At 34.3% G+C, this 17,347-nt stretch overlaps 1 protein-coding gene across 5 annotated transcripts in view; it reads left to right on the top strand.

The window, feature by feature from the left end:
- ARMC8 (armadillo repeat containing 8) overlaps positions 1–17,347 on the top strand; it is a 111,921-nt gene that overhangs the window by 72,129 nt on the left and 22,445 nt on the right. For all 5 annotated transcript variants that reach the window (XM_074301625.1, XM_074301629.1, XM_074301626.1 and 2 more), the window contains 2 exons: positions 10,856–10,938; positions 11,219–11,300. In XM_074301625.1, the coding sequence (XP_074157726.1) occupies positions 10,856–10,938; positions 11,219–11,300 (165 nt within the window). The remainder of the gene's footprint in view (positions 1–10,855; positions 10,939–11,218; positions 11,301–17,347) is intronic.

Raw genomic sequence — 17,347 nt, forward strand, 5'->3', positions numbered from 1 at the left:
TGAAAATAATAAGCTTTTCATGATATAATGCTTTTGAAAGAAAATAAGAAATTAAGTATTTCAGAATTTGTTTAAATGAAAACTTGAAAAACTAACAGGGATTTTGGTTTTTAAGCACAAAGCATATTGTTTAGGTTGATAATTTTTATTAGTCTTGTGGTAACAAAACAGCTAAGAAACATATAGATTTTATGCTTAAAGAAAAGTTTTTGAAAATGGGACCCCTATTAAATCTGTAATCTTAAAATAGTGATTTATGTGTTTGGATTTTGAGAAAAGTTTAACTTGGAATTAAACAAATGAAAAAGTGAGGAGGTGGTTGTGTGCTTTTTGATATTCTGGTTTTTATAGAAGGAAAAGTAATGTTGTTACCTCTTTTGGGGAAAGTGTTTTCTTTTTTACTTTATATCTCCCCTATGCCTAGCACATGGTTCTACATACAGCCAATTTTTAACAAATCTTTATTGAATTCATCCTATAGTTAAAATAGGAAGTGTTCTGGGATACTATGGAATTTGGGTTTTCTGGCCAGTTTTTTATACTCTGTATTTTCCAGCACAGTCCTAGGGGAAGAAATTGGGTCCTAGTAGCATGAGGGTAAGAGAAAGTGCCTACATAGTATATTGTCTGGGATCAATTAGAATGGGCCAATATCACATTTTGACATAAGATTCTCTCTCTTTAATTTTCTTGTCAACAAGTTTGACAAGAACAGCCACTTCTTTCCAAAATATGTGTTATATGGACCTCTACATTCATTAAATTTATAGGTTTTAGTGATGGAAGGGTCCTTGGAAATTATATAGTTTAATCAGCCTGATCATTTTACAGTTGAGGATGGATAGCTTTGTCCACAGAGATACCTTTCTCTCACCTTTAAGATAACTTTCTCAAGGTGTATAAGCAACATATAGAAGAACTGAGTTAAATCTAGGTTCTTTAACACCAAGGCCTATAATATTCCTTTGACATCATGCTCCTACCCACTCTGATATATCTATGTTGTTAAGATGTTAGAAATAGAAATCCAATGATGACAGCAGTTTTAATAGGAAAAGTGAATTGAGCAAAGAAAAACAGAAATCATGGTCACTTTCTGACCCAGACAGAAGAAGGAAGTGAAACAGGAACAGATCAGACCAGACTCTTATGTTTCTGATCTTTCACATTTTATTATGTGTAATGCATCATGAGAAGGGCTTATCTTCCCTTTGACTTGGCCTGGATGGACCAGGCAGAAATAAAACAAAACTGTGAGATTAATAAATGGATGAAAGGAAACATGGTGGGTTGAATTTCCACGAATATAGTTCTGTTGACTTTTTAAAATCAATTTCCCAACAATTTGTACAATTACAATTAGGAGATAATGAGAGACAAATTATGGAACATTTTTTATTCTAAACTGAATGTTACAGATAATTTTACAGTATCTATGTTCCAAATGAGGTATAATCTTTCCTTATTGTACAGGATGATGTAAATGAAGGAGCATTAGATTCATTCCCGAGTTAAGCCCTTCACGAACTACAGGCTTTCTGTGAAGCATTGGACAAGTTATTTAACCCTCCCCCCCCCCCCCCCCCCCCCCCCTGTCTCTGTTTCTTCATATATAAGTTGAAGACAGAGGAGAGGGGATTGGACTCAATGAACTCTAAGTGCCCTTCCAACTCCTTAAGTGCTACAAATATAAATGGCAATTTTTTGGCCTCAAAATATTCTGACACTTTTCTTCAGCAGAAACTACCTCCAATGAACTTCATTCTTCACCAAGACTACTTTTCCATGAAATGCCTACAGACAAATCCAGTCAATGTATATAAATTAAGGTCTGGCAAACCAACAAATATTCTAATCTTCTGTATCCTTCACTTTTCTTCATCCTATCAATACCAACTTCAAAAAGAAATGGCTATGACTTCAGGATACTTAAGGGAGCAGCAGAAAAAAATGAGAGTATAAGCATTTATTAAATGCCATGCACTGTGATAAGACTTTACATATATTATGATTTTAACATTACAGCAACCCTGAGAGGTAGGTGCTGCTGTTATCCCTGTTTTACAGATGAAAAAACTGAGGCAAACAGGTTAGGTGATTTGACCAGATTCATATAACTAATATCTTAGGACAGTTTTTGAACTCAGGCCTTCTTAATGCCAGCCCCAGCGATATGTCCTTTTTACCTCCAGATGAGAAGGGAAACAAATTTCTCATTTTTATTCTAGTATAGGCTAAGATGTTAACTTAGTTAATTTGAGACAAATTAACAAAGTGCTGGATTCAGACTCAGTAAAGCCTAAGTTAAAATCCCACCTCCAGTGATTGCACTGTGACTGTAGACAATTTATTGAACCAACTAAGTCTTTATTTCCCCATCTGTTAGGTGAGAATAATGAAGACTATTAATATGTCCTTCACTGGGTTATTGTGAAGATTAAATAACAATGTATGGAAAGCACTTAATTTCAGATCAATTTATTTAAATATCCACACACTCTCCTATTCCTTTTTTTTCCTGACCTTCTATTTCTATTGATAGAATCCCAACCTCCTGGACACCCAGGAAACTTCGGAAAGTCATTATCACTTTCTCCACCTCCCAGATACCCTTAGTTGCTAATGCCTGTCAGATCTTAAAAAGTCCTGTTGCAGTTTCCTTTGTTGTAAGAATGCTGAAGAATCTCTGAATTCAAATCCAACCTCAGATACTTAATAACCATGTGACATTGGGTAAGTCATTTAACAATTGTTTGTCTCAATCTTTTTATCTGTGAAGTGGGAAAAATAATATTACCTACCTCGAAGGATTGTTGTGAGGATTAAATGATACTATTTATAAAATACTTAGCACAGTGTCTATCACATAGTTAGCACTATAGAAATGCTAACTATTATTATCTCCCAGGAAAAACTGGAACTAGCAGACTCCCCTCCTATAAGTGCTATTGTTTTGTCAAAGAATTTACCAGACCATATCCTCTTGAAGTCCTTTAGCTTTGCAGTGACAACCCTTTATAGAGATCTAAACCATGCAAGACATTACAGCTACCTAGCTGGATCATCTGGTGCTCTTGCGCTTGACAGGATGTGAAAAGTGTCATATAACACCTATTCCAAGATAAAATTCTTTGACAAAAACTGTAGGAATTTTAGTGTAGTTACTATCAACATCTAAAGGTTATGAAAGAGTTTCCTTGCCTAATCACTTACTATTATTTGGGTAGTAGTCCTCATTTATCAAAACTGGTACCATTATTTCTACAAAGACCCTTGCAGTATATTCTTTTTTTTTTTTTCCTGAGGCAATTGGGGTTAAGTGACTTTGCCCAGGGTCACACAGCTAGGAAGTATTAAGTGTCTGAGGGTAGATTTGAACTCAGGTCCTTCTGACTTTAGGGCTGGTGCTCTATCCACTGCACCACCTCACTGCCTTAGTATATTCCATTTTTATGAAGCCATCCATTCATGAGTGATTGTCCTAGTCTTTCTAATTTTGAAAGGCTAGATGCTTGACATTATTTAAAGTCCCTCTTTAGTTACCATTAGGATGATTAGTTTCCTTTCCTCATTCTCATGAAGTTCTTATGTAATTAAGTCTTCATGCTTGACTAAGCTCAGCTCATCTGTTTTATCCTTTTAGAATGTCTCATCACACTGACTTTATTGTGGGCAACTAGTAGTAGCTAGGTAAGACAGTCTTATTATGCACATGCTCTGTGCCCTGGTAGCCCAAGAATGTCAAGTATATTTACTAAGAGAAGGCAGAGTATAGGCATCATATGGAGTGCCTGTTTGGTTTGTTTTTTTTTTGCTCTTTTGTTTGTTTGTTTGTTTTTACACCAAATCCATATGATGAAGTGACCTTGTTTGATAGGGATATATGACATTTCATATATTCAGTCATCCTTTTTCTTTTGAAAGGAGGAAGGTTTTTATTCTTTAAGACTGGGATAGCTTATGACAGTTCATCAGTTTGCTCATTAACATGATTACCATTTACATTTATATATGGAATTCTCTTGATTCTGCTTTCTTCACTCTACATTGCTTTAACCATCTTCCCATGTTTCTATGAATTCTTCACTTTGTTATTTCATAAATCACAGTAATGTATTTCATTCCTGTACTACAACTTATTAAGCCATTCTTCAATTGATTGTTTTCACTCCTTTGCTACTACAGACAGTTCTACTATGAATATTTTGTTATACATGAGACCTTTCTGTCACTGACATTATAGAGTAGGATCACTGAATTAAAGAACATAAATGATTTAGTGAATTTCCTTGCATAATTATACATTGCTTTCTAGGATGGGTGGACCAATTGAAAGTTCATTTTACTATAGATGATATGTGTCTATGCCTTGAATTCTACCAAACCCCCTCCCTTTTGCCACATGGTGAGTAGAGACAGAAAAATATATAGTATTTGACAGATACTCAAGTATAAATAAGGAAGTCTTGGGGACAACTATTCTATTTGAAAAATCAGGAGGATGTGTACCTTGAAAGGCTGATTGGTACCCTGAGCAGATCTATTCAAGTTTTGCATTCTATCTACCATCCCCAACAAACTAGAACCTCAAAGGTAAGAGTATACATCATAGAGTGCTGTGACATGATTCCCCAGCATATTTTACGTCTACTCATAATAGTCTCCATTATTTTACTTGCAATTCCCTGACCACTATTTACCCCTCTTTGTCCCTATTTCTTCTTCTAACTATCCTATTTTGGTTGATAGCACCATTTCCATCTGAAACGCCCAGGCACAAAACCTTGAAGTCATTTTTAATACCTCCCCTTCACCTCTGCATACCATCATTTGCCAACATCTGCCAAATCTTAGCAGGCCTACAACTTGCAGTAAGTATATTTTGTTGTAATTTAACTGAAGGATCTCCTTGAGAGAAGCTTAAAGTAGACTCTTTAACTCCTTCAGGTGCTGCTTTTATGACCTCACACAATGACTAAGTTCTTTGGGCTCAGGATCACCTATAGTCTTGAGTTCAGCATTTTAAAAATAGCTTAAATTATTTTGTATGGGCAGCAGAAAGGACTTGATATTAAAAATACTTGAGAGCATCAGAATGAAGTCTCCTAGTCTGTGTTTGGTTATTTTGGATCTAACATGCCCCACATAGTTTTTGAACCATGACCTGTGACTAAAGTAATCCAGGTCCTTTTGCCTTCCCTCCTGCCCTTTCTTTCCTTCAGCATAAATAATAGCAAAGATAATAGTGATGATAGACTTTTAATCCCATTCTGTATGCTAACCCTTCAGATTTGCATTTTTCTCATCACCTGTGACCAAACCTCTATGTATTCTATCAAAGCAAATATTTTTCTTAGTATAATGCTAACTTCCCATAATCATTCTCCAATGACCTAGCACTAGCCCTAATGCCCTTAAATGGGCCCCAGAAATGTCAAGTATTTAGTTTTCTCCACCAGCAGCATTCTAAATTGAGTAGTTTTTCATTTACTTTCCTATCTGGTTACCTAGGATCCTTTATGTGGAATCAGTTCGGGTTGGTTTACTAGTGTTACTTTTACTTTATCCTAATTGACCTCCTTGGATTTGATTTGTTGACTTCTAGATTTTCGATTTCTACCAGAATCCTCCCAATCAATTGAACACATAGTTTTGAACTCTCTTTTCTAGACCTCTTTTATTGCCCATGCTGCTTTTTAGCAACATTATAACTTTGAGGTTTCTGTTCTCATCAAATATTATACAGAATTTGAATCATAATTTAAAGCTTCCTCTGTTTAGTTACAATGTATTAAAAAATAATTCTTTGTTTTTAACTCCTTAAAGGTCTTGGGGTTATCTAGCTTTAGAAGGAGGAAGGTATTGGTAACATTTTGAATTTACAGAATTATGTATCATTATCAAACTGTAAGAACTTCAGCTTGTTGGAATTAAAAATTACTTATTTTGTTAAATTATTTCAGAACTTTTATGAACTGCTTTCAAAGATGAAAGTACGTGAATTATCCAAATTTCATAAGATTGCTAGACTTGCAGTTCAACAGTTCAATAAGTATTTGTTAAAAGTCTTTTATTTGCCAGGGATTGTGCTAATCTCTGAGAATATAAACAGACAAAATAGCCTCCTTTCAATCACTTTGTAGTTTTGTTTTTAATTTTAGATTTCTGTCTCTGGATTTTTTGCTTCCTTTTCAGATAAATATTTGACCATTTACATCCTGATCTTATAGTAATATTACAACCCTGTATAAGAGGAATTTATGAAATTAATCATGGAAGAAAGGAGGAAGGAAGAAAAAAAGGAGAGAGAGAAAAAGAAAATGGGCACATAGTCTTTCTTCTTAGATTTACCTTTTAAGCTATCAGGCCTCTTACTCAAAAATGTAAGATACCTTCTTGGATTTGGCATTGGATAGGGGGCTAAGGAAAGTTGTCTGGGAACCTAAATTCAGTATAAATCTGTGACATATCCTTGTAATCTCAAAAAGAAGGCTTGCATCTCTTTGATTTATGAGATTCCTATTTGTAGTGTACTCTTTTTGTGTTGTGCCAAAAAAAATTTTTCCCATGTTCCCAAAACCTGAGAATATAACTTAGGGCAAGTCAAATTAACACAGTAATATATTGCAAAACTTAGCTCAAATGCTGTTTCCTTCATGAAGCCTTTCAATGCTAAGTAGAATAAGAGTGCAATTCAGAAAGGCCTCAGTTCAGATTTCACTTGACAAGTCACTTAACCTCTTGGAAGCCCAGTTTCCTCATTTGTAAAATGGAGATCTTAATGCTTCTAATACTTACCTCCGCATGTGGTTGCTTAAAGATGATAATGTATGTGAAGTTCCTTGAAACTTTAAAGTATTATGTGACACTATTGTTGTTATTATTAGTCTAGATCTGTGATTTCATTAAGGAGTTCTCTAGTGAGGAAACTTCTCCATGAGTTGCAATTCTGCAATTTTTTTTTCACAACTTACAGTTGTAAGAAACTTGTCTAGGATCCCACAACTAATGTGTGTCAAAGGCTGAATTTGAATCTAGGTTCTGCTGACTTCAAAGCTAGTTTTCTTTCTGTCATATCATATCTCTCAGTTTTCATCATCTTTATTATCATTACTGATACTAGTAATGGTAATAACAATAAATCATTGGATTTTTAGATAATAGGTAAAGGTTTTTATTAGCTAAGCATCTAATTCTGTGAGTGCTAGAGACCTTTAGATCAATTTAAAGTAGAATTCACTTAAACATGCTACTAGTTTGAAGAGCTTATTTAGGTAATAGGATATGCATTTGTTTGAATGATATTTACCACTGTATAATCCTTCTAGAACTGGATGGTTTGGTCAAAATTGAATGATAATACTATTAAAGAAAGTGAAGGTACTGACAGGGTAATCATCTTCTGTCCTAAATGTCCTGTACTATACTAATTTTTTCTTTCAGTGCAGAGTACAGGATTCATCAAATTGGTTGCATATTTATTTACTGTGAAAAGTACTGGATTAAGTTAGGAAACCTGACATCTAACTTTGGCAACCTTCTAGTTTGGTAACCTTGAGTTAGCCATATAAATTCTGAGCTTCCTTTCCCTTATTTTTAAATGGGAATAATAATGTCAAGCACTGTTTTTGTGTCCCTTTGCTTTTCTTGACTATTTCTTTGTTATAAGAGAAGACTCCGCTGGGCAAAGAGATTGGGACAGGAATAAGGTTTTTGTTGTTGTTGTTTTTAATGACAGCAATAACTTTTAATTATAAAGTTGTTTTTTTTTTTTTTTAATAAGAGTAATGATACCTACTCTAGCTATTTCTCATGATAGTTAGTGAAGTAATATATGTGAAAACACTTTAAAAATTATAAAGAATTGTACAACTGTATGATGGTGTCAATATTATTCCTGTTACTTGTTTCAGTCTCATGGTTGCAGGAATCACCTGCGGTGAATTTCCCTAAAAAGCATTTTAAATTGGCGAGGGAGTTCTGTGTCTTTAATTAGTTACAATCCATACCTGGCTCTGCTTTCTTTCTTCTTGTCCTGTCAGATCTGAAGATGGATAAAAAAGAGTGCCAACCATTCCTAATATAATAAGACTAATATGAAGGACCTTAAAAATTAGCTGGTCCAATCCAAGCATTTTGCAAATTAGATAGCTGAGAAAGGTAAAGTACCTTATCCATAAATACACAGATGGTATGTAGCACAGCTGAAATTCAAACTCAAGTCCTTGGTCTCCAAATCCAACCTCCTTTCTGTCAAACTATCTACCTTTAAACATAATTCTTTTATTTCTAAATGGATCCTGCTTTAAAAAGAAAGAAAGAAAATTCCAATTCCCCAGATGAGGGCTTTAAATTTCTTCTCCCTTTCTAGTTCTCAAACAAACCCTACAGGTTTTGCAGTAGTCACACTTTGGTTATTATAGCTAAAAAAGTTAACTCCTTTTAATTCATCCATATTTCAGACTCCTTTTAATATCTTACTCCAGTTATTATTTGCAGGAAGCAATCTTATTGATTTCTTGTCTTTACTACTGAAAGTTTGAGGTTTGGGAAACATCCAGCTTTTTGCAGATAAAGCACTTCTTTCTTAACCCCTATTGGCAAGCCCTTTGCCATTCTTTATTTCTAGATTTTTCAACTATATAGACTTGACCTCTTATTTTAAGGCAGCCTTCTTTCTTTCTGACTTTCCACCATTGACTTTTTCAGAACCCAGCTGTTCAATTAGATTATGAACTCTACAGAAAAGAAGTTAATATATACAAAGTACTTTACCCTAACACCAAGAACAGTATCTTAATATGTAATGGATACTGGGGTGGTGGTGGTAGATTTTTTTGTTCTTTTTTGTTGTTGTTTGATGTTTGTTTGGTTTTGTTGTTGTTGTTGTTGTTGTTGTTGTTTTTTAAATAAGTGGTGGTAGCAGAAAGGATCAGAGATACCTGGAAAATGTAGGAAATTTTTAGAATATAATAACTATTCTTTTGGGTTTATATAGTATAGGCACTTACTTGAAGCTAGAATACTTAAGAAATAGATTGTCTATACTAGAGTGTAGGGTATATAAAGAAAATAGTGTGAGATGATTCCAGAAAAGTAAATTGTAGTGCCAGACTAAAGCTTTGACTTTGTCCCAAGGCAATGGGAAACTATTAAACATTTTCTAGCAGGTGAATAAAATGGTAAAGTTGTTTTCAGAAATTTGTTTTGGTCCCTTATGCATAATGAATTAAGAGATTATAGTGTGGGAATTCGATTACTAATCTTTCTTGTCATCAAGTGACAAGGGCCTGAATTAAGGTGGTAGCAAGTAAAAGGGGAAAATAATGGGTATAAATGATACTATAATGGAAGAATGCAAAAAATTTGGTCACTGACTATTGAGGGAGAGAGGAGTCAAGCTTGTTTCATTGTTTGGAGACTGGCCGCATGCTGTTTAGGGAGAACTTTTGGTTCAATTTTAGAAATGTTTGAGATCCCCAAGGAAGAAGTAAATAAAAATGTCCTATAACTCACTGTAAATGTGAGAATGATTTATCAAGCAAGAAATGTGTTTTCCCAGTATCAGAAATTTGCTCAGTCTCCTCCAACGTCTTTTCCTTTACAGAAAAGGAAAGGTGACAACATGCAGAGTATTTCCTGGTATTTAAAACTATTTGCCAACACTAAGGTAAAAAAAGAATATAAGGGCCTTCATATGCCCACTGGAATCATAAAATATTGGTGCATCTCTTTCCCTGGTATGCCTATCTTCTAGCATATACTTAATATGTTATCTGACCAGGTCTTAAGGATTGGTTTCCAAATCTTAGGTGAAGTTTGGGTTTATCCTATTCAACTAGTAGCTATTTTACTTCTACCTATACAATGAATAGTGTAGGAAAAGTGGTGGATCCAAGCTCTTTCTGTCACTAACCACCAGTTTACCCTTGGGCAAATCACCTCTCCGACTGGCCCTCAATTCAAAATCTGCAAAGTAAATGAATAGGACATTAAATCCTTTTCTAGATATAACATTCTATGAGTCTGTGATAGTTCTATCTCTTTGTGTATGTATGCCTTGAAGGTTCTGTACTCCCACCCTGCCTCCTACTGCCCCATCAAGACATGAACCAACTTTTCAGTCATACCTACCATGAATTAAATGTTCCCACTCTTAACCAAATTTATTGGGGACAATAATTTACCTTTTATAAGATGTGAGTTACTCTTCTTATAAAAGACTGTGGTAAATACTTTTGCAGAAGTTATAGTTAGTATTTTCCAGGTATTCAACTGGACTAAGGGGCTTCAGTGAAAGAAGACAGTAGTTAATTTTTAAAAACATATGCTTGTTTTAAATGTCAAGAAGAAAGTAAGCTACTGATCAAAGTTAGAAAATCTTCCCACTCAGCAGGATGGCTTGGGTAGGAATCTTAAAACTCTTTGGAGAGTCTATGTTGTTTGTTCCCTTTTATGTTTGTTGGTCTAATAGTAATTCATCAAACTAGAAATCATTTTCCATTATTTACCTTTTTTTAAATTGTTTTAGATGGTTATAAGTGAAATGTCTGTTTTCTTCATGCTGTTTATTGTCTTAAGTGTTTTTATTTTTCTAAAAACAAAGCCTTCTCTGTGTCTATGATTTATGATGGTAAATGCTCATAATCGGTAGGTGTACCTTTCTGATGTGTTGCCCAGGTCCAGTACAAGGTTGCTGTATATAAGGTAAAAACTTTTACCAAAAAAGCAGCATTTAAATTGTAATGTCAATTTAAAAGAGGGAGGAGGGAGGAAAAACTACTAACACTTACAAACATTAAATAAATTGTCAACTTCATGGTGTTATTTATGCAGAATTAACCTTTTTCTCCAGATCATTGAGACTGAAAATATGATGGACCGAATTGTGAATGGCTTGTCTGAGTCTAGTATCAAGGTGCGGTTAGCTGCAGTCAGGTATGAGCTTTAATGGTCTGAATAAAAATCACTTGCAGTATATTTAATTCAGTTAACTTTCTGGTCCTTCATGAAGTAAGAAACCAAATGGACTAAATATAAACTTATAAATGCAGTATGTAACATTAATGGAGAAAGTACTTGAAGTGTTCTGAAGTGGTTAAATACTTATATATATGTTATCTACAGTATATAAATATTTATGAACCCCCCTAATTTATATGTTTAAAAAGTAAAGATTTAATCCTCCTGTGAAGCTAATTTTGATTATTCTTTGTAGATGTTTGCACAGTTTATCCAGGTCTGTGCAGCAGCTTCGAACCAGTTTTCAGGATCATGCAGTATGGAAACCTTTAATGAAGGTAAGAGGCAGGGAAAAAAGACTGCAAGCACATGTCATTAGGACTACCTTTGTAATAACTCATTTCCCCTACCCACTTAGATTTTTTTCCTGTAGGGTCTTTTGAATAATCGATGTGCTAAAACCTAATATTTTGGTGTGACACATCTAAAACAACCTACAAAAAGTCTTTCTGAGGTCAGTAATTAATGCTTGCACATATTTCTACTTTGTCCTCCCTTGCTCTTTAACGTTTTAATTATCCATTTGAACTTATATAGCATACTTAAAATTAGCTAATGTTTATCTTATTACTTTTATGAGATAAAAAAGAAATTAATTTGTAGTTTGTGCATGAGTAATCTAGACCTTTTCTTCTTAGTCTTTTATCAACTATAGAACATTCTGAAAACTTTAATTTATTTTGATGAGGAATTTCTATAGTTACACATATCAATTTTATCACAATGTCTTACTTAGAATATCATGACTTTGATAACTCCATGAGCTCATTATTTTGGTCACTCTTACCATTAATGTGATAACTAACATTTATAGAACACTTACTATGTCCTGGCACTATGCTAAACACTTTACATTTATTAACTTAATTGATACTCACAATAACCCTATGAGGTAGGTGCTGTTAATATTCTCATTTTACAATTGAGGAAACTGACACAAGCAGAGGTTAAGTGATTTGTCCAATGTTCCATAATTATTAAGTGTCTGAGGACAGATTTGGACTTCAAATCAAGGTATTCTTGATTCCTGGCCTAATACTCTTATCTACTGAGCCACATAATTGCCTAAGTTCACAGACTACCAAACTTTCCGATTTCATGCAATTCTTATCCAAGACCTTCCTTCCTTTTGGTCTTAATATTTTGTAGATGACAGTATAAGATTCTGGTCATGATTTATTATTTCTCACTCTTACTATACAACCAGCCTTTTTTCTCTTTGGTATTTTTTATACTACTGCTTGCATGTTAGTTATTATTGTGAAATAATAGCCTTTTTTACAATCACTACATGTTTTCCATTGCTCTTTGAGTTGATTAAAAGTTTTATTCTTCAAAGATCATGTTGTTCAGAAATTGAAGTCATAAAGGGTCATTGGTAATAATGACTATAGGTAACATTAAAGGCTTGAAGAGCACTTTACAAATATAATCTCATTTGATCCTTCAAATGCAAACCCTGCAAAGAAGATTCTGTCATTCTCATTTTACAGTCTTAGGTAACAGTCTTAGGATAAGTGGCTTGCCTAGGGTCATTCAGCCAGTTAATGTCTGAGGCAGGATCAAACTCGGGTCTTCTTGGCTTTAGTCCAGCATTCTATATCCAATACACCATCTAGCCAAAAATATAATCAACCAACAAGTTCATGCTGAGCACTTAAGTGTATTCTGTATTATACCAGGTATATAAGCAATACAAGAGAAGACATGATTCCTGCCCTCAGGAAACCTAGAATTTTGTTAGGAAACAGTATCTACCGTCAGCTAGCATTGGAATTCTGAATTTGGGGGTTCCAGCTTAGAGTACCTTCTTCAGAATGTTAGTAATTATGGGATATTGGGCAGTGAGGTGGCGCAATGTTTAGAGCACCAGCCCTGGATCAGAAAGACCTGAGTTCAATTCCAGCCTGAGATACTTACTAGCTGTGTGATCCTGTCAAGTCATTTAACTTAACATCTGTAAAATGATCTAGGGAAGGAAATGGCTAAGAAAACCCCAAATGGGATCATGAATAGTCAGACATAATTGAAAAATGACTGAATGACAGTGCAGCCTAGAGAGGTCAAATGACTTGCCCAGTTTTCTTATCAGTAAAATGAGAATGCTGTGATCTCTGAAGTGCTCTCTAGCACTCGATCTGTGATTCTATGACTTAGAATCACCACTTATCACTCCTACTTGATCACATCGTCTGCCATTGAACCAAGTCATCTCACCGGCCACCCCTGTCAAGGAATCTTAGACATCCTTAACACATGTGTAACAGACACCCTATTAAAGGATACTTTTTACAAAATGACATTTTGCTTTGTTAAATCCTTGTTTTTAATCAAGCAATAAATGCAGAATTTGTGTGTGTCTGTCTGTGTGTGTGTGTGTGTGTGTGTGTGTGTGTGTGTGTGTGTGTGTGTGTGTGTGTATTTCAGTCATTTGTACAAGTATGAAGAAGTGGTCTATTGAAGAGAATTGTCTATGAAAGCATTTTTTCCCTTTTCACATTTGTATCAAAGATATCTTCATTAGATGCATAGATCATCCAATTTATTTAGGTCTGTATTTGTGATTTCATTGACCTAGGAATCTCTCTAGTGAAGAAAGTCCACCAATGTAGATCTGCAACTATTCTGTAACTTCTAGTTTTAGCAAGTTGTCTTGAGAAATGCCAGGATCACAGAATCAATGTGGATCAGTACCTGGACTTATCTCTGGGTTTTCTTGTTCCCATGGTTGATTTTTCTATCTATCTAGTATGTTACCCTGGCACAGATTTTATGTAGATGAAAAAGGATGTTTATGCTTCATAAATAACTTAGCAGTTTTGTTTGGTTTTGCCATTAACAGCACCATGATCTCTTACAACCTTTTAGAATATTCCTCATTTCAGAATTGTAGTTATAAGCATTTTTTTTTCTCTATCTATTTGGACAAGTCCATGTTTTCTTCCCAACTTTATTATGCAAGTTCCACTTTCTCATCAAGAATAAGACTTCAAAATTCAAATCCAAACATTCCACTACCTTTGAAAATGAAAAGGGGTTGCCATATATCTACTTAACTCTAATGAGTTAAGCTTGCCTTAACAAAAATTCTTTCTTTTAAAAGATAAAGGAACCAGTGAGGGGAATTGTTCTTCTGGACTTGATTTTGGCCAAAAGAAGGAACTAGTTGCTAAAGTAGAAATTGAGGAAACCCTGGATATAAGTGGTCATTCTTGTCTTAGAATTTCTGATGGAAGAAGATAGGAAAATGTGAGATAGTCTTTTTTGGGGGGAGAGGAGTAGTAGACCATATATCAAATGGTGCAGACAAAAAATATAGAAGACCTATACATAAACTTGTCCAAGCTGATGAGAAACTTTCAACAAAGAAATTCTGAGGAGACCAAGAGAAGCAATGCCATTGATAGAGGACAATCATATATAGTCTGAAATATATTTAAAGGATCATTATCAACTAATTTAGACACTTTAAAAACATACAGAATGTAAGAAGCAAAGGCAAGGAATGAAGAATGAATTTTAAAGTGTGGCAAGATTCAGATTAAGATTAAGAGTGCTAAAATTCAAAGTAAGATGAGGGTCTCTGGGAAAGTAAGAACAAAAAAAAATTATATTGAAGAAAAAGGAAAGCAAAAAAAGAAAGGATAGAACTATTGTGTTGGGTGGGTTAGACAATGATAAAGGACAACAGAAGACAGAACTACTTAATGCTTCTTTTGTTTCTGTTTTGTCTTCCAAGGAGAACACACTTTAGAACTGACAGAACAAAAATGTCTAATAAGGAGTTAAAAATCCAAGATAGTGAGAGAGCAAAAAAGTACCCTGATAGTGTTGATGAATTCGTTTTAAGTCTGTTCAGAGTATTCAAAAAATTGATAAATTGCTAGAGGACCAGAGAAGGACAGATGACTCAATTTATTTAAAAAAAAAAAAAAAAAAAAGATTGGATTCACAAACTACTAGCTATCACAGGTAGCAAAATTATAGAAAGTGTTATCATCAAAGGTACCCCTTCCAAGAAATGTTCGTTTAATTTATTGATTCCCTAACTCCATTCCCTTTCTGGGGTATTATCCAAGCTAATCTCCCACACAAGGAACTTTGTCCTTAAATACTGAAACAAAGAATTAGTTTAGTCAAGTCCACCAAACCTCCAGAAAATCACTAATTAGTAAATCCCTAAAAAAAAGAGATGATGAACCCAAAGTGGTATAGGTAGGCTTCTAGACTAATTTCATTTCCTTTTTAAATGAAAATAGCTATCCTTTTAAAAAGCCTTTTAATGTTTCCAAAGTATTTTTTATATGTTCTTATTTGATGTAAGTTGACGATAGTTACCAAGATTTTAGCAATTTAGTAATTAAACAAGGACATGGCTATTCTTAGAAACAAGACAGAAATGTCGGCCAGACAATGCTAGTTGGGTAGATTCAGAAATGGTTGAATGCCTAGTTCCAAATGTCTTCATTGACATTAATAGTTTAATGTCAAGCTGACAGGGACTCTCTAAAGAGTGCCCAAGATATCTGTGCTTATGTTCATGCTTTTTGATGGTTTTTTTTTTTCTTCTCAATGATTTGGATAAAGACATAGTTGAAATGCACATCAAATTTGCAAAAGATTCAAAGGTAGAAAAGAGAACTAATAATACAATGGATGATAGAACCAAGATCCAAAAAAAGATCTCAACAGGCCAGAGCACTAGTTCAACTGAAATAAGATGAAAATTTAATAAGAACAAATGTAAAGTCATATAAATTGGGGTTCAAAATTTAACAAAAATGAGAAAAATCAAATAGTCTGATTGAAAAATCACTCAATAGGATGCTACAGCAGCTCCCCTGCCTGACCCCCTTCTTCATCCCCCAGAAAAGAAAAAAAATTAATGTAAGAAAGGCATAGTGTCCTGCACTAGGTTAAGTGATTGCTCTATTATACTCTTGCCTCCTTCGGACCATATTTTGTTTAGATCCAGGTTTCATATTTTAAGGCATTAATAAGTGAGATAACCTCTAGAAGTACTCTAGGATAATACTCAAGAAAATGTCATATGAGTATGAAAGAATTAATATATAATCTTGAGAAGAGCACATTTAAAGAAGACATTCATAGAAACTCTCCAAGTATTTGAAGGACTATTGAATAGATTGAGATTAGACATCTACTTGCCTGGAGAAAGCAAAACTAAGATCCCTGTGTAGAAGTAATCTAGAGGCTGATTTATGCTTTATGTAAAGAAAAGCTTCCAAATAATTAGAGCTATCTCAAAGGGAAACAGATTTCCTTGAGAAATAGTGGTGGTATTGTACCAGAAATTAAGTCAAGACTGAATGATCACTTGGAGTATGGCATAGAGTGAATTCTTGTTTATGTATACATTAGACTCTGAAGTTTCATAAAACTCTTGAGATTCTGTGTTTCTGTAATGTGACTTGTTGATCACCGATTGAATTTGTAAATAACACTTTCCTATCTCCTGTGGCACATTTATTTAGTGGATAGGTATTTGTTTCGGAGTTAAAGAACAAGTCCTAGTATTTTGAATAGCTCCTGGAGAATCCTAGAAAGGGAAAGGAGTAAACAAGGGGATTGATGCAATATTGCTTTGAAAGATACATCATAACTTTGTTATTCAGATTAAATTGCACAGAGGGGGTGGGACAAGAAGGGGGGAAAAAAAGTACAAAAAAGAAAAGAATGTAAAAGTAGGTTCAGTAAGTTTAGATTTGAGCAGGGAAATGTGAAATGGGAAAAAAATTTAATGGACCAGAGTTCAAGAGAATATGTATATGGAATGTAGTAGGATCAAGGGTAACAAGGAGGAAAAGGAAATGAGGATATTGAAAGGAAAGGAGGGGCAGTTAGATGGCACAGTGGATAGAGCATTGGCCCTGAAGTCAAAAGTACCCCAGTTCAAATCCAGCCTCATGCACTTAACACTTATTACTAACTTTGTGACTTTGGGCAAGTCACTGAACCCCAATTGTTTCTCATACCCTCCCAAAAAAGAGAAAAATCAGATTTAAAAGAAAGAAAGGACAGGAGAGGAATAGCACAGCTACGAAAGTTCCTGTTGATTTACTTCAGTTTTCTTATAAATTTAGTTATATATAGTGTTAGAGACTTAAGAAAAGAAAATATTTAGAGAAGCTTTTGTGGGAAAAGATGAGAATAATGAGGAATTAATGGCAATTTCAGCGTTCAGAGCTTCATGCTTTGTTTTTCTAAAATTGGCATAATAATTAAAAGTAACCTCCACTGTTGTTTAGTCTAACCTAGCTGTAAACTTTCCTCTTAGTTTTGTGTCATATACAAACTAAATAAG

The sequence above is a fragment of the Sminthopsis crassicaudata genome, chromosome 3 (assembly GCF_048593235.1).
Source record: "Sminthopsis crassicaudata isolate SCR6 chromosome 3, ASM4859323v1, whole genome shotgun sequence".
Classification (NCBI taxonomy): Eukaryota; Metazoa; Chordata; class Mammalia; order Dasyuromorphia; family Dasyuridae; genus Sminthopsis; species Sminthopsis crassicaudata.